Raw genomic sequence first — 21,625 nt, forward strand, 5'->3', positions numbered from 1 at the left:
TATTAGGTCACCCATCAGTCAAAGAGCCCCAGACTGGTCAATCTTTCCTGATAGGTTTAACCTCAGTTCTGGTATCGTCCTAGTAAATCTTTTTTGCACCTTCTCCAGTGCCTCTATATCCTTTTTTATAACTGTTCACAGCACTCCAAGTGTGGTCTAACCAAGGTTCTATACAACTATAACATAACTTCTTTACTTTTCAATTCTATCCCTCTAGAAATGAACCCCAATGCTTGGTTTGCTTTTTTTAATGGCCTTATTAACCTGCGTCGCTACTTTTAGTAATTTGTGTATCTGTTCCCCCAGATCCTTCTGTTCCTCTACCCCATTTAGACTCTTATTACCCAAGCAGTATGTGGTTCCCTTATTCTTCCTACCAAAATGTAATACCTCACACTTATCTATATTGAAATTCATTTGCCAATCTGTAAGCTTATTAATGTGTTCCCGTATTTTGTCGCAGTCCTCTTCTGCATAAACTATACCCCCAATTTGATGTCATCCGCAAATTTTGAAATTGTACTTCCAATTCCTGAGTCCAAATCATTTATGTGAATGGTGAACAACACCAGCACCGATCCTTGTGGAACACCACTTCCCACCTTTTGCCAGTCTGAGTAACTACCTTTAACCATTACTCTCTGTTTTCTGTTTTGTAGCCAGCTTGCTATCCATTCTGTTACTTGTCCCCTAACTCCACATGCTCTGACCTTAGTCATGAGTCTACTATGCTGTACCTTATCGAAGGCCTTTTGAAAATCCCAATATATTACATCTACTGCATAACCCTTGTCTACACTTTCTGTTGCTGCTTCAAAGAATTCAATAAGATTGGTCAAGCAAGACCTTCCCTTTTGAAATCCATGTTGACTATTCTTTATTATATTTTCAGTTTCTCGATGTTTTTCTATTACATCTTTGAGTAAGGATTTAATTATATTTCCTACCACTGACGTTATGCTAATTGGTCTACAGTTCCCTGGACTTGTTCTATCTTCTTTTTTAAATACAGGAATCAGACTAGCTGTCCACCAATCCTCTGGCACTATTCCCTTTTCTAATGAATTTTTATGTATATGTATTAGTGCCTTTGCTATCTCTTCCCTAAATTTTTTTAATATGTAATCCATCCAGACCAAAGGTTTTATCCTCTCTATGTTTGATTAGTTTATCAAATATCTCCCCCCTTTCTATCTTAAATGTCTTTATATCTTTTTTGATCTCTTCTTCAAATGTCATGCCCACCATGTTAGTCTCCCTGGTAAATACTGAGGCAAAGTCATTATTTAATATTTCTGTCATTTCGCTGTCATTACCAGTGAGTTTATCTTGTGCATCCCTTAGTGGCCCTATCCTTATCCTGATTTTTCTTTTGTTATTGTTCTGTCTGTAGAATACTTTACTATTTCTTTTTATATTCCTTGATAATTTAATTTCATAGTTTCTCCTTGCCTTTCTAGTTGTATTTTTTAAACTTCTTTCCTAACCTTTTCATGTTCCCTTTTGTCATCCTCTCCTTTGTTGTCTATGTACTTAATGTATGCCTTTTGCTTTAGTTTCAATTTTGCTCTTATTTCTTTATTCATCCATGGTGTATCATTATTGGCTAGTTTGTTCTTGCTTTTTAGTGGGATATATTTCTCCTGGACTCATTTGATCACCGTTTTAAATGTTTCCCATTGTTGTTTTATTTCTTTGTTTATCAGTAAATTTTTCCAGTTTATATTCCCTAGTTCCATTCTCATCCCCTGAAAATCAGCTTTTTTCCAATTGTTTACACTTGTCCATCCTAAATTTCACCTACCACTGTTGTGCCCATTTGAGTACTTCAACTCTCATTGTAGGCCCCTGACTGCCCCACAATCTTATCCTACAGTTTAGTATCAGCAAAATCTTAACCATGATTTTCAGGGAATATTGACATTGTAGCACATGGGTGAAGTTCAGTTCAGTATCAACGGGGAAAAATACTGTTCTAATTACTAAAGTGATGAGAAGAGAGCGAGAAATGTAAGAAAAAAAAGTAGCAAATGTTATTTGCATTTCCTTTCTCATTTTGTTTCCGGTCCGGATATTCCACCAGAATGTTAATTCTGTCCTGGTTGTTTAAGAGCTTGCTACACAGATAACTTTTGAAAATTCAACTGTTCAAAATCATATGCATACAAAGATAGCATCATTTGGAGGGCTTGCAAAAGCAGATTCATTTCCATATTTAAAGAGGGAATCTCACCATTTGATAGCATCCATTAAAAAATATCAAAGGGTTATAAAGTTAACATTTACAAGGCCCTGTGCTGCCAGTGGGGCCTTACACACTGTTAGCCCACCTAGGAAAAGTGTGGCTGTGTGCAAGACCTGCTGAAGGCACAAGGCCGTGTTAAATTTAGCCTTTAATATTTTTATCTTAAATAGTGAGTGTTACAATATTAGGAGTACTAACTCAAAGGCATTAATTACTAAGCATCACAGTACAAGGCAGAAGAATTAACATCACTTAGCATTAGGCCAAGAATGCTCAGCTTCAATTTTACAAGTTAATTCTGCTCACACACACTATTGGGCTCAGATATCCTCACAGATCAGTACCCCCAATGTCATCAGTACAGACATGTTCACATAATGACCATATGGACAGAACAAAACAAAAATATGGTAAAGTTGAATATAATTCTTTGTAACTGTAACTGATATCTTTAGGATGCACTGATTGTAAGACTCTCTCTCTAACAAGAACATGCTCGTTGTTTCTTTTTACAATATGAAAATACAAGCATACCAAAAAATATAAACAAACAGTTTAATATTTGAGATGGAATCTTTGAAAGATTTTATTCCATCAATGTGCTCCAGGGCGTAACATTTTGAAAACCCTTTAGACAAGTTCCAATCAGCACTAAGATGGATTCAGTTGGACTTTCCCACTGTAACTCAATGAGCTGCACTAAGTGAGTGAGCTGAGTACCAGTTAGAATCCAGTCCCTGATAATAGACTCTCCATGTATTTTAAGTTGTTGAATGAGGTAAACATAACGACCCATACTACGACACAAAATGCAACATGAAAAGTTCAATAAGCCAAAGTTCAGAACATTTCAAACACAGATGATCTTATACTTGGCACAGTGACAGAAACACTGGCCTAAACATTTGGCTGCATAGTGCCCATTTCTCGAGCGCCAGCCGTCCTACTAAGTCCCTAAATGGCAGACAGGAAACGTGCATATATTTCAGACCGGAAGTGCACCTGCCGTACTGGGACAGGAAAAAAATTGTCGTAGAGCGTACGTCTGAAACAGGCATTAACAACATAAGAAATAGGAGCAGGAGTGGGCCACATGGCCCCTTGAGCCTGCTCTGCCATTCAATCAGATTATAGCAGATCTTCGACCTCAACTCCAGTTTCCTGTCCAATCTCCAAATTCCCTGATTCCTCTAGAATCTAGAAATCTGTCTGTCTCCGCCTTGAATATATAGGGGTCAATTTTCGGATGGCCGAGTGGGTGCGTTCGTGGCCGGGGTGGGGAGACTCCTAAAATTGGGGATTCCCGGAGCGGGTCCGGAGCCCGGCTCCAACCCGCCCACTTTGGGGTTCCCCAATGACACGAATCGGTGCGCACGCAGCCCCCGCATGCGGGACTCCCAACGGCAATCAAAGACGGCGGGATCCCACTTAAAATCATTATCTGGGTACTTGAGGTCGTTTACAGACCTCATTAGTTGGAGATTTTAGGAGGATTTGGATTTTGGACTACCCAGAGCGTGTTTCCCATGCTGGGGGAAACACTCCCTGTTTAAACAGACGTGTTGCAGCCAGCAGCCAGTGGCAGCTGCAAAGGTCCATTTAACAGGTGCGGGGTAAACCCTCATTCATTGCAGCAGGGCACTCTGTCACCTCAGACAAAGTTTTGCCTGCCACACTGTTGTCTCCACACTCCAAATTATTAAATCATACCCTAAACTCTGCTGTCCAAACACATTTACCTACTTTGTGGGCCCCCTCAAACTCACACCTTCAGGGTGGGTGGAGGTGGTCCATTGCTGCATTCATCACTCCATTGGAGGACGAGCAATATAACCAGCCTCGCCAGGCATGCGTCCACCTCCACCACGTGGAGCTACACAACACAGTGCAGCGCAACAGGCACCTGCACAAAGTAGTCATGCAACTACACATACACCCACTGTAGGGTGACCCAATGGGTGGCATCAAGGGTGTTCATGGAGAACCTCATGAAAGGGCATTATTGCACAAGCCAGTCAAGAATGGCCAAGACGTGGCAGTAGTGGTGACAATATAATATGTAATGTGAGTTGATCAGAAATCAAATATAAGTAAAAACCATGACAAACCCTCAAACACCCTTGTGCATCCCCTTTATGCTCATGATACGTTTGCCTTACGCTGCCTACTACACATGTGATGCAGCACAGGTAGTGGCAGGTGGGGTGAGGCTGAGCGTGAAAGAGATGCACGAGAGGGTGAGTATGAGACAGAGCCATGAGATTGTATGAGGATTGGGTTGAGGGGTAGTGGTGGGATGAGTACTGGGGAAGCGAGGAAGTGCAGGTAAGATAAGGATGAGCTTTGAGTGGGTGTGAGGAGTGATGTGATAGAGTAGTGTTGGCAGTGCAGAAGGAGATTTGGGGTGGGGGCGGTGATGTGGCAGATGGAGTGTAGGGGAATGAGTAAGAGTACTCACTTCGGCTGACCTGGTTAGGTCATTGAAGCGCCTCCTGTACTGTATGCAGGTGCGTGATATGTTGGTGGTGCTGGTGACCTCCTCTGTCACCTCGAGCCATGCCTTCGTGGTGGCAGAGGCAGGCACTTCCTCCCGTCCGCCAAGTGGAAGATCTCCCTCCTCCTCCCATCCAGTAAGACCTGGAGTGAGGCATCATTAAACCTGGGAGCAGCCGTCCCCCTGGGCTGCTCCATGCTGTAATTTTGCCTATTTTCTGCAGCATCAGTCAGTGGAGGACTGCCTCTTTAAATAGGGCTCCTCCAGCCGACAGCCTATGATGCGGGTGCGCAGTCCGCCCGCTGCGCAGCTTTCCAGTGCGAAACCTGGAAGCCACGTTAAGTGGCTTCAATTTACTTATGATCATGTGCCAAACCCACCGATTTCATTGGGCGTGTTACCCACGCGCCCAGTCAACCCCCCGCTGCCAACTCGCCTCCCTCCTAATATCGGGCCCTTAGACTCTGCATATGCAAATAAGGGGCCTAATGACTGTTTGTGGCCCCCACTGCAAGATTGGTTTTCCCTCAGGCAGTTGGCGCTGGCACTCAGCAAAACCAGACCTTGGAAACGCCTGCTACCAAAAACTTAAGTTTTTGAAATTTACTTACCTGAATGTGGAGCCGGGAGGAGCAGGAGTGTTCCCCCTGACACCACATTTAAAGAATGTGGGCTGCCGTTCCCACCATTCGATCTCCGCCCGCTCCCCCTGACTAGGCCTCTAATCCCCCTCCCTGCCCTATCTCTTGAACTCTGGCTCTCATTTGCCTGAGGTCCGCTGCAACAATAGCAGCAGCCTGATCTTTGTTTACTCTTTGCCGGCTGGCTCTTTGCGTCCCACCGGCTTGATGTTAATGAGGCCCGAGGCCCAATATCGAGGCCTCAGGCCTCACCAGTCAGGTGCAGGGATTGCACTCAAAGCCCCCATGTGCCGATAAATGGGCATGCCCGAATTTCTACCCCACTGCCTTTATATCTGTTGCTATTGTGTAAAAATCAGCTGGAAACTAAAGGACTCTGACACTAAACACCCTGCGAAGACTCTTCGACCGAATCCAAACCAAACCTTTTAACTACCATTATTGATACTGATTTCATATTTAGGAAAATGCACCATACCCCTTGGTTCAGTGGTAGCATTCGTGCCTTTGAGTCAGAAGATTGTGGATTCAAGTCCCACTCCAGAGACTTGAGCACATATTCTAGGTTGACACTTCAGTGCAGCACTGCAGAGGGAGCACTGCACTATCGAAGGTGCCATCTTCCGGATGGGACATCTACTCTCTCCGGTGGACATAAAAGATCCCATAGCACAATTCGATGAAGAGCAGAGGAGTTCTGCCCAGTGTCCTGGCCAATATTTATCCCTCAACCAATGTCACTACAACAGATAATCTGGTCAGTATCTCATTGCTGTCTGTAGGACAATGCTGTGCGCAAATTGGCTGCCACATTTTCTACATTACAACAGTGACTACACTTCAAAAGTACTTCATTGGCTGTAAAGCACATTGGGACACCCTGAGGTTATGAAAGACTCTATAAATGCAAGCTCTTCCTATCTTTCTGATAGTCCACGTCACTAAGATTCATTTACTTTTATCTGCTGGGAGGCAATAGTACTTTGGAACATAGGAATATAGGAACAGGAGAAGGCCATTTATCCCTGAGCCCTTTCTGCCATTCAGTTAGATCATGTCTGATCTGTACCTCAAATCCATTTAACCGCCTTTGATCTATATCCCTGGATACCCTTACCTAATAAAAATCTGTTGATCTCATTTTAAATACAACCGTGTAAACTCATGAGAATACAAGTTTATGCAATCTGTCCTCATAATTTTACCCTTTAACCCCTAGTTTCATTCTGGTGAATCTCCGCTTTACCCCTTCCAAGGCCAATGTATCCTTCCTGCGGCGTAGTGCCCAAAACTTCCTTACTTTTGAATTCCAACCCCCTTGAGATAAAGGCCAACATTGTATCAGTCTTTTTGAATACTTTTTGCACCTGTACACTAGCTTTTAGTGATTTGTATGCTTGGGCACTCAAATCCCTTTGCTCCTCCACAGTTCCTAGTCTCTCCCCATTTAAAAAATATTCCAATTTGTCTTTTCTTGGATCCAAAGTGGATAACTTCATAATTCTCCATATTTAACATCATCATTTGCCCACTCACTTAATCTGTCTATGTCCCTTTATAACTTCCCGCTCCCATCTACACAACTTACTTAACTTAATGTCAGCTGCAAACTTGGATATACAACTCTCTATTTCTTTGTCCAAGTCATTGATATATATGGTGAGAAGCTGAGACCCCTGGGAAATACCACTTGTCACATTCTGCCAATCAGAGCACATTCCCTTTATCACTACTCTCTGTATCCTACCTCCCAACTAATTACCAACCTATGTCACAGGTAACCTCCAATTCCATGTGCTCTAATTTTTGCTAATAATCTCCTGTGCGGAACCTTATCAAATGCCTTCTGGAAGTTCATATAGACAACATCCATAGACACTCCCCTATCCAGCATGTCAGTGACTTCCTCAAAAAATTCAACCAGATTAATCAGACATGATCTACCCTTCACAAATCCAAGCTAACTCTGTTTGATCAGCTCATACATATTCAAGTGCTCAGTCACTCCGTCCCTGATGATAGATTCCAGTAACTTCCCCACAATTGATGTTAAACAGACAGGGCTGTAGTTTCCTTATTTCTCTCTCCCTCTTTTCTTAAATAATGGGATGACATTTGCAATTTTCCAATACACAATTCCTGAATTTAGAGAGTTATGGAAAATTATGACTAACGCGGCTGCAATTTCTCCACCTGTTTCTTTTAATATCCTAAGGTGGAAACCACCAGGTCCTAGCGATTTGTCTATCTTAAGTCCCATTATATTCTCCATTACCATTTTCTTACTTATATTAAAGCCACTAAATTCCTCCCTTTGAATTATTTTTAGGTTCCCTTGTGTCACTGGTATTTTGTCCTCTTCCTCTACTGTGAAAACAAATACAAACTATTTAACAAGTCTGCCATTTCCTGATTATCTATTATTGTATCACCTATGTCTGTCCTTAATGGGTCCACATTCCCCTTACTACTCTCTTTCCCATAATATATTTATAAAAAGTTTTACTTTTTATTTTCATACTTACTTTTTGCACCTCTTATTACTTTCTTTGTATCTCTTTGTTGCTTTTTATAGCTCTCCCAGTCTGTTATATTTCTGCTTTTCCTTGCATCAGTTCACAGACAGGTCGCTGGATGGCATGTTGCACTACAATAAAATACTCGATTGGATGGAGGTGGGAAATGGTCAGAACATTAGAAAAACACCTACTGTTGGCTAATCATACAGTGACATTTGCAGTCACAGAGCAGTGGTTTATGTGAGGAAATAACAGGAAAAAAAGTGAAAATGATCTAGATAAAGCTACAACATCAGAACATTAGACCTCAACTAGGAGGTCCGAGTTCAAACTCCTCTCTTGACTGAAATTCATGCTCAAATTTGTCAGGTTCAACTAGGCTGTCCGGCCATCAGTGGTACTGATGGGACCAGTGAAGGTGTTAGTGAGGTGGAGTGGTCAATCCCAACTCTGGGACGATGGAGGATTGTGTGGCTGAATGGGGATAACATTTGTAGGGAGGGAAGAAAGAAATAAGGGCTAAACATTAAAAAAAAAGCCAGCAAAAAATTTTCAATTTTTAAATCTTTGATAGGTAGGACTTTAAGAATCATAAATGTGTTGGTTTGGCCTTGCTTGAAGACAAATAAATAATTCCTACCATATAAACCCTTTCTTGCAGGGTTTACAATAGAAAGATCATTGCATGGGCTTCCTCCAATCACCAAATCAAACGGACCCCACTCATGAATCTGAAATAAAAAGGCACAGTCGATTCCATGTAAGATACCTGTCAAATTAACTTTAACTTTCTTTTTAAAAAATGGAAATGGAAAATCCAGAACCATTTATTATCTACTGCCTTGTTTCACCACTACAGGCCTTATTGTATGCATTTATAGTTTGTGCTGTGACTGTACCCCTCCCCCACCCCTCCACAATTACATGTACAACTACAAAATGGCATCCCAACAGAGACAGGTAAAAGTGTCTGACTTTGCAACAACTGCATTATGTGCTCTGCAGTTGCATCTCCTGGTCTTTCAATAATGCTGTTTGTTTCTCTTACATTTTGCCTGCTGATGTTCCTGACGTCATGCACGTATGTGATTTTTCCTTCATGCCGGACAGTTCCTACTGCAATTGAGTCTTCACATATTTCAGATGCAATATATCTCTCTACTTTAAATCCTAGGTCCCTTAAAACTAAATACCCTGTAGAAAGCAAGAGAAACACCAATTAGCTGCTTTTAGGGCCAGCAATTTAGGATACCACTATGATGGGTGATATTATTGGGTGCCACAATACATTAGTATAACAGCATAATAAGCTATTAAGTATTTTTAAAATTCATTCTTGGGCTATGGACATTGCTAGTAAGGCCAGCATTTATTGCCCATCCCTAGTTGCCCTTGAGAAGGTGGTGAGCCGCCTTCTGTATGGCGAAGGTACTCCCACAATGCTGTTGGGTAGGGAGTTCTAGGATTTTAACCCAGCGATGAAGAAATGGCAATATATGTTGAAGTCAGGCTGGTGTGTGAGGCTGCTGCCCTTGTCCTTCTAGGTGATAGAGATCACAGGTCTGGGAGGTGCTGTCGAAGAAGCCTTGGCGAGTTGCTCCAGTGCATCCTATAAATAGGACACACTGCAGCCATGGTATGCCGGTGGTGGAGGGAGTGGATGTTTAAGGTGGTGGATCAAACCCTCAGTTTCCCAATTTTAGTTCCATTAATAAGGGGAGGGTCTGGCACCTCTGGAAGGAAGGAAAATTGGAAACCAAGTTTCCGTAGGTTGCTCTCGCTTTCTGGCTGATTAGCACTTATAGAAGCCCTCTCCGTCTAGGAATGGTGTATGCTGTGGGAGAAACCTAAAGGCAGAAAGAAGTACATAAAGGATTGGGCAAAAAGGACAATATTAGTCAAAATGCTGATTGAAAAATGCATGGCAGTCAGAGGATAATTATCCCTCTCTCCCAACATAGGAACATATGCTTCAGAATTTTTTAAAAATTGAAAATGAACGTAAAGGGCCACGGTTATGCAGAACATCACCAAGGCAACATCATCAAGAGTAGCGACTGAGTGAGGAGGGAAAGACCGAGGAAGGTAAGGAATTCCAAAGTTTTGAAGTGCTGGAAACAAATGAATTTTAGTAGAAAGGAGTGCAGTAAGCCTCATTTTCAATAAATGGTGGGAAAGTATGGTACAGAGTTTGGAGCTTAGGAGGAAAAAGAAGAAAATTCAAAGGAACACTGACCACAGTAGTATTGATAAAATACAGATACAGAAGAAAGATTATGATAGGAAGAAAGATTTGAAGGTGGAGGTGAAAGAGGGGTTTTCTATCCAAAGGCAACATTTTCCTTGTATATTGTTCAGGATTTTGTGAAAGAGCTATGGAGAAGGACGATGTAGACATAGAAATACGGCAGGGGGACTGTGATATACTCGAACATATTAACATCGAGCGGGAGGAGGTATTGGCGGTTTTAGCAGGCCTAAAAATGGATAAATCCCCAGGCCCGGACGAAATGTATCCCAGGCTACTGTGTGAGGCAAAGGAGGAGATCGCGGGGGCTCTGACACATATATTCAGAACCTCTCTGGCCACAGGGGATGTGCCAGAGGACTGGAGAACCGCTAATGTAATACCATTATTCAAGAAGGGGAGTAGGGAAAAACCGGGGAACTACAGGCCAGTGAGCCTAACATCAGTGGTAGGAAAATTATTGGAAAAAATTCTGAAGGACAAAATTAGTCTCCACTTGGAGAAGCAAGGATTAATCAGGGATAGTCAACATGGCTTTGTCAAGGGAAGATCATGTCTGACTAATTTGATTGAATTTTTTGAGGGGGTGACTAGGCGTGTGGATGAGGGTAACGCAGTGGATGTGGTATACATGGATTTCAGTAAGGCCTTCGATAAAGTCCCCCACAGGAGACTGGTCAAGAAGGTACGAGCCCATGGAATCCAGGGTGCCTTGGCACTTTGGATACAAAACTGGCTTAGTGGCAGAAGGCAGAGGGTGATGGTCGAAGGTTGTTTTTGTGACTGGAAGCCTGTGGCCAGTGGGGTACCACAGGGATCGGTGCTGGGTCCCTTGCTGTTTGTGGTCTACATTAATGACTTGGATATGAATGTAAAAGGTATGATCAGTAAGTTCGCTGATGATACAAAGATTGGTAGGGTGGTAAATAGTGAGGAGGATAGCCTCAGTCTGCAGGACGATATAGATGGGTTGGTCAGATGGGCGGAACAGTGGCAAATGGAATTTAACCCGGAAAAGTGCGAGGTGATGCACTTAGGAGGGACTAACAAGGCAAGGGAATACACAATGAATGGGAGGACCCTAGGCAAGACAGAGGGTCAGAGGGATCTTGGTGTGCAAGTTCACAGATCCCTGAAGGCGGCAGAACAGGTAGATAAGGTGGTAAAGAAGGCATATGGGATACTTGCCTTTATTAGCCGAGGCATAGAATATAAGAGCAAGGAGGTTATGATGGAGCTGTATAAAACACTGGTTAGGCCACAGCTGGAGTACTGTGTGCAGTTCTGGTCGCCACACTACAGGAAGGATGTGATCGCTTTGGAGAGGGTGCAGAGGAGATTCACCAGGATGTTACCAGGGCTGGAGCGCTTCAGCTATGAAGAGAGACTGGGAAGATTGGGTTTGTTTTCCTTGGAGCAGAGGAGGCTGAGGGGGGACATGATTGAGGTGTACAAAATTATGAGGGGCACAGATAGGATGGATACTAAGGAGCTTTTTCCCTTCGTTGAGGGTTCTATAACAAGGGGACATAGATTCAAGGTAAAAGGCGGGAGGTTTAGAGGGGATTTTAGAAAGAACTTTTTCACCCAGAGGGTGGTTGGAGTCTGGAACTCACTGTCTGAAAGGGTTGTGGAGGCAGGAACCCTCACAACATTCAAGAAGCATTTGGATGAGCACTTGAAATGCCATAGCATACAAGGCTACGGACCAAATGCTGGAATATGGGATTAGAGTAGACAGGGCTGATGGCCGGCGCGGACACGATGGGCCGAAGGGCCTCTATCCGTGCTGTATAACTCTATGACTATGAGCTGTTGAAAGAGTTTTCCCCATGATATGAGAGCACTAATCTAGTCTTAAATAGACTAGCGTTTCAGAGAGATAAGAGCTGTTGAAGGGGTATGAAACAGACATTGAGATTGAAGAGGAAACCAAGGGGCCAATTTTCACTTTTAAACTGGCAGTTGTGGATCGACTGTCGATTATACCCCCTGCATTGAGGAGAATGGAAAGCAAAATCGGGCAGGCATATAACTGTCAGCTGATCTGCAACTGCCAGTTTACTGCCACGTTGAAAGTGAAAATTACCCCCCAAACATCTTGTAGGCAACCTTAGTAATGGAGGAGAAATGGGTGCTCTAGTTGACATCAGAAGAGATAGCAAGGCTACGAATGCTGATAGATGAATGAGGAGTAAAGGTGATAGTTGTAAGGGGAAGTGTGACTACCGTTCTTGGTGACCTGATGAACAAGAGCAAATTTCCAAGGAGAAAGCAAGTTGGACTGGGGTGAAGAGAGATTCAAGATAAGCACAGAGGACAATGGGAATGATATTATTAGGATCAGAGGTCTTATTGGAGTCCACAGCACAAAGGATTCATCAGACCATGCTGGGATAAAACTTGATGTTGTTCACAATGGTGGAATAGAATGGAGAATACTGAGATTAGAGTTAAAGAGGAAAAGTGAACCAAGACAGCCAGTTTTCTTTTTAGCAGAGCTGACAACTATACTCGAAGAATGGCAGAAAAGAGGATTCATGGAAATTATGAGAGTGAAGTTTGACAGGGTCCAGAGGAGATGCTGCTGGAGACACAATGAGCATGATTTTAGCCCGGAAAAATGGGTGGGTTAGGGGTGGAGGGGGCAGTAAAAATTGCAAAAATCTAAAACCCACCCCCAACCCGCCCATTCCCATTTTTTACAGGGACAGGACGAGGGGCAAGCAACCAATCTGCTCTCAGGAGGAGAGTCGGGCATTAAAAGCTTTTAAGGAGGTGCGGGCCTCCATTTTCAAAGCTTTTTTGATTTTAGCCACTGGGGGCTGAAATTCCCGGGCCTTTTCCTTCACACCATGTGAGGGGGGGCAAGAAGGCCTGAAACTGCAGGTGATTGCCTTTATAGCACATCTTGTGGGCCAGCGGAGCATGAGTGCTTCTCCCAGACCCAATAAGCCTACCTGCAGCGACCCCCCTCAACGATCGTGAACCCCCCCAAATGATCGCGACCCCTCCTCAATGATCGCGACCCCAATTCCCCCCTCCCCCCCGGAGACTGACACCCCCCTCCCGATGACTGACCCCATTCCCCTCTGATTACTGAACCCCCCCCCGATGACTGATAGCCCATAACCATCATCTAACACTTAAATGAACATGTCCTCTTCCTGGCTCTTCTCCCGTCCGACTGAGTGCCAGCCTGTTAATCAGGCTGGCCCTACAGGCGGGAAACCAGCGAAAGAGAAGAAAACAACGTCCTTATGTCAAAATCGTAAGGACATTCGGGAAACCCATACTTCCGGGTTTCCAGGTAGGAGTTCCACCCCCCACCCCCGTGCTAAAATTGTGCCCAGGAAAACAACAGTTGACAGTTCTTTTCAATAAAGTTGATTTTGGCAGCACCAGCAGTGCATTTACAGAGGTTAATAGCGAAGATAAAATTGGTTTCGGATGCTTCAGACTAAATCAAGGCGCCAGGTTGCAACTGGCATAATTTTTAGGAGACAGTGGAACAGCATAAATTATTGAGTCAAGATGCGGACAAAATGTTTCCAGTTTTCTTAACAAAATAAAACAAATATGCTTTACTGATTATTTATTTCTCACCAATTTTCTCCTCCTTTCCTGAAGGTGTGTACTTCTTGCTGCGGAATGGTTCTAGGGCGTTGTTCAAGCGTCTGTTTTCATGTGTGAGCCTTGACAGTGAGCAAGCTCATCAAACCTGGGTGTGGGGTTGTGGTTTGTTATGACAGATGAGCCTCATCCTGAACACACCTTATGTCCACATAAGTACACTTCCAACAGGAGTCATTGAATAGTGATCAGAAGCAAGAACTGTGTCTGAATTTTCCCTCCCTAATTCAGGACCTAAGGAACATTTGCAGCCACGCAACCACTGAGATGGCTGAGATCAACGATTAGGGGGTCAAATCTGGGATCTTCTTGGTTTGTGTGGCTCAGCTATTCATCAGATAAACAAAGTAAACCACAGGGGTCTGTGTTGGGGCTATTCTTATTTACAATAAACATAAATGTTATGCTGTTAGGAATTGAGGGAACTATATAAAAATTTGCTGATGGCACCAAATTGGGGAGGTATGGCAAACTGTGGCATAGATTGTGAAAGACTGCAGAAGGACATATGTAGGCTAGCAGGATGGGCACATACGTGTCCAATGCTGTTCAATGTAGAGAAATGTGAAGTAATATATTTTGTGGAAATAATAGGGAAAGGAAATATATCTTAAATAGTAAGATTTTTAATAGAGCAGAGGAGCAGAGGGACGTTGGCGAAACACAAGTCATTAAAGGTGTTAGTGCATGCAGATAAAGAGAAATATTAAAGCAGATAGAGTACAGGAGAGTGGGATTAACAGGATCACAGGAAGTAATTTTAAAGCAGCAATGTAACCTTGAGGTTGAGATGATAGCTGTAAACCAATTGGGGGTTGAGAGTGGAGTTGCTCATGTGGAGAAAAACACTGGTGCAGATTTGATTGGCTGCCTGTCCTGTTTCTGTGCCAATCTATAATTCAACTGGATTCTTTTTAAACAAATGTAAAAATCCACCACCTGTTGAACCAGGCAGTTAATGTAAAGAATAGTGGATACTAGAGATGCATTACATGACAATGACCTAATCATGGGTCCAGATCATGTCGTAGAACACAAGAGTCAATTGGTTTATAGCTATCATCTGAACCTCAAGGTTACATTGCAGCTATAAAATTACTTCTTAGGATCCTGTTAATTTTAAGATATTTACTATCTGTAGGATGGTGCTGTTTAATTTTGGTCCTTTTGTGTTGAGTGTAGTTGTCAATGTGGAGGCTGACTGCCAGCATACAGCATACTACAAAATTCACAGGACAGAATCCCACGATAAAGCCGTTACACAGCCCAGTGTAGCTCTTCTTAGACATAAACAAAATTATGTTAATCTGTGATTATAAGATTAATGATTACAACCTCATTACTGAGTCTATCACCAGGGCTGCTGTAATTTCAGTGGAAATCCCATTTATGCATTTATCCAAAGTTTCTGCCGATCCTCTGTTGCAGTTATAGCAGCCGATCGGGAGACCCCTGAGGAAAATTCTGACTTATGTTTATTAATAAATAATTTGCAATTGATGATTGTAAAATTCTACGGTGTAGAAGTTTGGTGTGACTGCATACTACGTTGCAATTTGTTTGGAACTTTACCTGTCGCTATCCCATCAAAGAGTGACAGAACTTTGATTGGCTTTCTGTGCTCAGCAGGTACTGCTGGGTAAATTTTAGGTGGATCCTGGAATTTAAAAAAAAATTAAACAATTGAAAACAGTCATTTATGGTTGTGTGGATGCTACAGACTGATTACAAATAAACTTCATGTTTTAAAAAATAAAATCTAATACATAAAGCCATCTCTAAGAGACTCTTATCTGCATAGTGTTATGACACTATTTTGTTGGGAGAAAGGTTTGTTTTTATACATCAGCACAATTTATCCAAGCCACTCCTTTCTCAGTGCTACATGACTAGCTACCAGGTTAGCTCAATGGAAAATTGTTCTTCAGCTGCTGTTGTAAGTGCAACCCCTCAATTACTACCCATTAAATGAGACTATCATTTGCCCACTGTAAATTACGTGCACCCAATAGAAAACTGCTGGTGTTACAAAACTACTCGTATCAAATTCCTCTTAGTTATTTTAACAGAGGCATTAACCCATTTAAAATAAATGTTAAAATAGCACAAAGCAATTTGGTACAAGCATATTAAGTGCTCATACAATAAAAATAGCAACAGTAATTTCAACTCTTGTGTGATAAATGGATATTTAGTCCACATAAATATTACAATGAAATATACAAAGTTGTTAACACATTTTGTAATATGCTTACGCAGAGAAAATTTATAACATGAGTTATGTTTTAACAAATCAACACAAGTAATTTAATCTGTCAATATTCACAGAAGTTTTTCCTTGGTCTCAGCTGAAGAAACTGTACTACTCACATATTCTTGACCATTGTCACTGGCAAAAAACTCCTGGAGTTTCATGGTCCAGTCACTGCGTCTTCTCAGCACTCCATAGCTTTCATATGGAAGGCACATGTAACATCTCCAGGGGTCTTGCACCTTGGCCTCTTCAGAAGCACCTGGACCCACTAGGATGTCAATACAGTCCACACAAAAGCATCTACAGACAAACAGAGTGGGAATCATCTGAACAATGTTACCATATATCTTTGATGTGGAGATGCCGGTGATGGACTGGGGTTGACAATTGTAAACAATTTTACAACACCAAGTTATAGTCCAACGATTTTATTTGAAATCTACAAGCTTTCGGAGGCTTCCTCCTTCCTCAGGTAAATTTGTTTACAACCATATATCTTGACAATATAATTGTTTTTAAAACTCCTAGTATCATTATACCTGAAATGGCTTGATAGGTGCAAATGTAAATCACTGAACGACAAGTGAAGAAACTTGAATTCAACTCAAGCTTCCTCAATGGATGATTTTTGAGCTGGAGTTTAATCAGTGACTGGGGAACCTTTCCTGAATTGCTCACGAACACCTCCTGGCACATTGACCGAAGGGAAGCATGGAGCCTTCCTCAAGCTGGCCCATCTCAATGCTCCTGAACAAGTGGACCGTGTGGGTGTGAGGAGCTAGGGAAAAAAATCTCAACACCATGGGACGTAATGGACCCTGTCAGAGACCTCTATCAAAAGATTCTCTTTATACACTTCAAAATGGTCCCACCGAAAAGATGGTGGGGGGTGGGAGGGGGTTGTAATTTGGCCACTTTTTTTAACTGACATTTCGTAGTTTCTAATCCCTAGCACAAACCTAGATGATAATAAACCTTTATAGGGGACTTTGCTCACCTGGGGCATTACATTTTAGAGTTGTTGAGCATTCATTTAGTAAAAATACACATATTTCACATTTGTGTGCACTCCAAAAATATTTATTAAAGGAGATGGAAGCTGTTGAAATAAGTCCTGGGAATGGTAAGTACTTAACAGAGGGTGGTGATGTAGGACAAGGAAATCCTTTTATGCTGTACCTTCTCTGTATCAGTCATATCAGAGGAAATCGGTCAGTTTAATTTTTGCATACCGTGAGTGATAAAAGCCTCTTTTAGGTCTCTAAACAAATCAATACCATTGACATGAATAGTAAAGGGCAGATGCAGTGCAAGGTGATTCTGCGCACAAGTTGCCAGTTGTGGCTGGGTAGGTGAAGGTGAGTCACTTCCACATCTGAGGAACCAAAACTAAAGAATGAGTCACTGTGTGCATGTTCTAGTCAAACTGGGTGAGGTTTTGGAGTAGGTTACCTGCATGACATAGTTTGTAGGAACCTGCCGGACTGAGAGAAAATATATTGAATGACAGGATCAAAAAGAGTTAAGAATGTTCTTCGTGCCAGAAAAACAGAAATTCTTTGAATGCACAGCTGTGGATTGAAAAGGTTAAATGTAAAATTACCAGCATTTGTTCTGGTTAATGCATAGACCTTCTGTTTAGGCAGCAGAGTAATAGTCAATGAGAAACTCTATTTATATCAAAATAGCAATCCATAGCTGCTTTAATGCCACATCTTGTGAGGTTCTTGACAATAACCTACCACAGCAAATTACCTTGTCTGACCATCTCTTTCTGCACATTCTGGGACACTGCAATGGCTGATGTTTAGAAATCTCAGACATTGGCGTAAAATGTCAACTATGTTGCATGTGTTAGTATGAAAATCACAAAATAATTCAGAGAAATCCACACATTTGACACAAAGCATGGAATGAGTCTTCTGTCTTTTAAAAAAATGATAAGAAACTGTTTGGGCAAAATATGGTTCCTTTACTCCATGGAGAGTGGGAAGGGTGAAATTGGCTGGTGGAAGGGATTAGTTGGCAGAAAAATTGCTGACTGCTATGTAAAAATAAAGTTGTTTTTAAATTATCATTTGTTTAGCTTGGATCATGGAAGAGAGAGACATCCATGCACTGGCTACACCTTTACGTCATTATGACAGGCACCTGGATGCCAACTCAACCACAATTTGTACTAAGAAAGCTGCAATATAAAAGTGCTTTAAGGAGGTCCTAGGTTGTGGAGAACCAGGTCGAACATCAAAGGGTCAGTTTCTTTCAATACATTTATTACTCTTAATTCATTAGTCCTTCAAGGTATGCTAATGATTAATGACAATGGAGATTTATATAACCATTTCTTTAAATTATTAGAGGAGCACAAAATAAAAAGGCAGACAACGAGTCACATCCTAAAAAAGTCCCATGGCAAGGCAAACCTTTGTTGGCCCATTCTGTAAATAGCCGAATTAATCAGAATGCAGACACATGGATAACTGCAATCATCTCTTAGCCATATGTTCTGAAAGTGTTAAACCCTCTACATTTCCATGGATCCCTGGAGATCTCCATGGATCCGATTGGATCTTCAAACAGGAGAGAATCATTCCCACTATGTTTCTGCCAATCTCCGTTTATCTCAATAAGACCCACACAGTAGTTCGGGCCAATCCTTCACTTCTTCCTAGTATGCCTCTTTAAATGCAACAGTGTGATCTGTCAGTACATCTTGCTGTGGAATGATCCAACATCTGGCGTATACTAGAAGCCAGAAAATGAATCAAAAACACTCTAGCGGAAAGGAAATTGTGCAATAAACTTCCAGCTTTTGTCAACATAGACACAAATGAGAGAGGCCATTTAGCCAATCTTGGCTCATCCATGCAGAATAAAAGGCAGCTACTCCAGGCCAAACACTATGCTTCATCTGGTGGTCCCAGGGAGCAGCATGAACAAGAGTTGGGCAGGTGGGAAACAGGCTGGGAACCTGCCTCCCGCCCCATCCTCCCATCTGCATTTGCAGGCAGTGGGTGGGAAAGGAGTGGTCAGCAGTCCTGGTAGGGATGGGAAATTCAGTTTGGGTCGGTGAGGCAACAGTAGTCCCCAATGGCCAATTTCACCCCCTTTTCTACCGTTATCCTACCCAATTTCAGGTGGGATATTGGAAGAAAATCCATCCCTTCAACTCACAGATTTAAGGGGGTTAGTTCAGAGAGATGCTGTACTAGATTTTCACTCTGAGCCGTGGAGAGTGGGGTGGGGGGAGGGAAGCATTTCTGGACAGGAAACCCGGAAGCATGGGTTTCCTTGATGTCCTTACAATTTTGACAGGTTTCCCATGCGACAGCCAGCCAGATTGACAGGCTGTCTGTCTGTCGGACGGGAAAGCAGCCAGGGAGCGGATGCCAGCAGGTAAGAGTGACATCGGGGGCTTGGGGCCAGACATCAAAGAGGGGGAGGGAGTTTGTCATTGGTGGGGGGCGGACATCGGTGGGGTGAGGGGGGTAGGTCATCGGCGGTGGGGGGGGGGGGGGGGCGTTGGTCGATCGCGTGTTTGGGATTGCGGCAGGTAAGCTTGTTGGGCCTGGAGGAAACACTCCTGCTCCTCTGGCCCACAAGCAGTGCAATAAAGGCACTTACTTGGTGATCTGGCGCTTCCCACCTCCTCTTACGTGGTGTGAAGCTGAAGGCCCGGGAATCCCGGTCCCCAGAAGTTAAAAATAAAAAAGTTATTAAAATGGAGGCCCACAGCCTTCTTAAAAGGTTTTACTGACCGACCCGCCTCCTGAACTCGGCTTGGTCGCCGGCTCCCCCCCGTCCTGCCTCCATTAAAGCTGGAAGTGGGCGGGTTGGAGGCAGGTTTTACATTTTTACAATTTTTACCTTTCCACCGTCCCCAACCCACCCATCCTTGGGGGTTAAAATTACCCCCACAGTCTCAGTCAGAGTTATGTGGATCTTGCCATCAGCAGCAAAATCCCGTCTATACGTTAAAGCCTGAGCTAGCTTAGCCTCAAAGGGTTAAGCTAGTGTAAGTGGTCATCTGCCTTAGAGCCTGTGTTTAAAAAGAAAACAAGTTTTTTATTTATTGTTTTCTTATATCAAGGATGTAGGAAAGCAGATAATCTCACTGTATTAAACTGAATACTATTCGTTCATATGTTTTATGTAAATAAACCAGTTATTGGTATGAAACCTGTGTCTCATCTTGGTAGAGTGCCTATTACGTCTGCCTTCCGTAAAGAGAGAATTCATTTGGCTGCATGAGTTATACTTCAGTAGCCTTTGTGCTGGCCAAGGGGCCTTTGTAATGATCCCTGGGCCGTGCTATTGTTTTAACTAGGTATCGGGCAGAAAAAAGGCGCACTCCGGATTGTAGGGGCCATGTAATCTTTTTACCAACGTGACCAGTATTACAGAACCCAAGGAAATATCTAGTGTAAAAACACCAAAATTGTGATACTACCGATACTTTATAAACCACAATTAAGAGTGCAGATGCACTGTAATGAACAGAGTTCGTACAAACACCATACCTGCAGCAGTTTGCATTCCCACATAGCAACACTTCTCGCCCACCACAGCACACAGTACAGTATGATTGGTAGCCATCGTCGTCATACATATATGATGTCTCCAGGTAGATATCCTGCAACATATCAATAAATGATTACCTCACAAAGAATTACATGCCCGCAAAATGGCAACTACTTTGATGGGTCAATGTAGGGTTTGACATTGACAATCGTAATCATCTCTGCTCAAAAACATATTTAACGAATGTAAAATATATTTATAGCTCTTAATTAATGCATAAAGGGAGTGATAATGTGGCCTGTGTACCACGCCACTGCACAGAAACTGCGTCCACCTGTGTATGGATGATCTAATCTCCCCAGTTCTGGTGCTCCAGGGACATCACTCAATGAAGAGCTGCAAGCTGCCAATTGTCTGCTAGGCACTTTCCTGGGGTGGAGGAGAGCGGCAATAGGCACAGGGTGGGGAGACAAAGGGCAGGGGGACAGCAAGGGGGAAAAGGTGTCCATTTAAAAAAAAATATGAATGCAACCTCCCCTTCAGCACCCATTCAAAATGGGCACCTTGTGGCTGGAGAACTTCTCAGGTAGTTCAGCCACAATATCAAGCTGCCACCTCATCTGCATGGAAGTCAATAGCCTAATGAGCTTAGAGCACAGCTTGTAAGCAGGCTCCCAGCCCCCTTTGCACTTACTATTCACATTGGGGCCATTGAGTGCGGCGCATTTTGGGCCTCAGGCCTCTGCTCCTGATTTTCTAGGAAGCCGGAACCCAATAGACCTAAGCAATAGATCTGAGCCGTACATTGGCAGGAGAGGCTGAGCAGCACATTAAGGCTTTTACACAGTTTTCTGAGCAGCTGGTGAGTGCTGCTCTTTTGCTCTTTCAAACCACATCAGAATGTCACAATCTGACAAAAATGTTATTAGAGAATAGAAAACAATGGGGATACAAATGCTTGCTAAAATCCACAGGAGTTAATACAAATGGTTTTTGGCAAATGTATTTTAAGATAAATTCATCGATCCTATGCTAAAAACATAAAAGGTTTGTTAGAAGAAACCCTTTTA

At 42.7% G+C, this 21,625-nt stretch overlaps 1 protein-coding gene across 6 annotated transcripts in view; it reads right to left on the reverse strand.

The window, feature by feature from the left end:
* The window catches only part of LOC137335203 (DNA (cytosine-5)-methyltransferase 3B-like), a 218,830-nt gene that overhangs the window by 36,515 nt on the left and 160,690 nt on the right, over window positions 1-21,625 (reverse strand). For 4 of the 6 annotated variants that reach the window (XM_068000424.1, XM_068000421.1, XM_068000423.1 and 1 more), the window contains exons 13-17: window positions 20,555-20,667; window positions 16,151-16,334; window positions 15,353-15,437; window positions 8,948-9,093; window positions 8,540-8,630 (exon numbers count right to left, since the gene is read on the reverse strand). In XM_068000424.1, coding sequence (XP_067856525.1) covers window positions 8,540-8,630; window positions 8,948-9,093; window positions 15,353-15,437; window positions 16,151-16,334; window positions 20,555-20,667 — 619 coding nt within the window. The remainder of the gene's footprint in view (window positions 1-8,539; window positions 8,631-8,947; window positions 9,094-15,352; window positions 15,438-16,150; window positions 16,335-20,554; window positions 20,668-21,625) is intronic. The other 2 variants (XR_010966358.1, XR_010966357.1) reach the window with 1 other exon arrangement.

This window comes from Heptranchias perlo, chromosome 19, assembly GCF_035084215.1.
Source record: "Heptranchias perlo isolate sHepPer1 chromosome 19, sHepPer1.hap1, whole genome shotgun sequence".
NCBI classification, from domain to species: Eukaryota; Metazoa; Chordata; class Chondrichthyes; order Hexanchiformes; family Hexanchidae; genus Heptranchias; species Heptranchias perlo.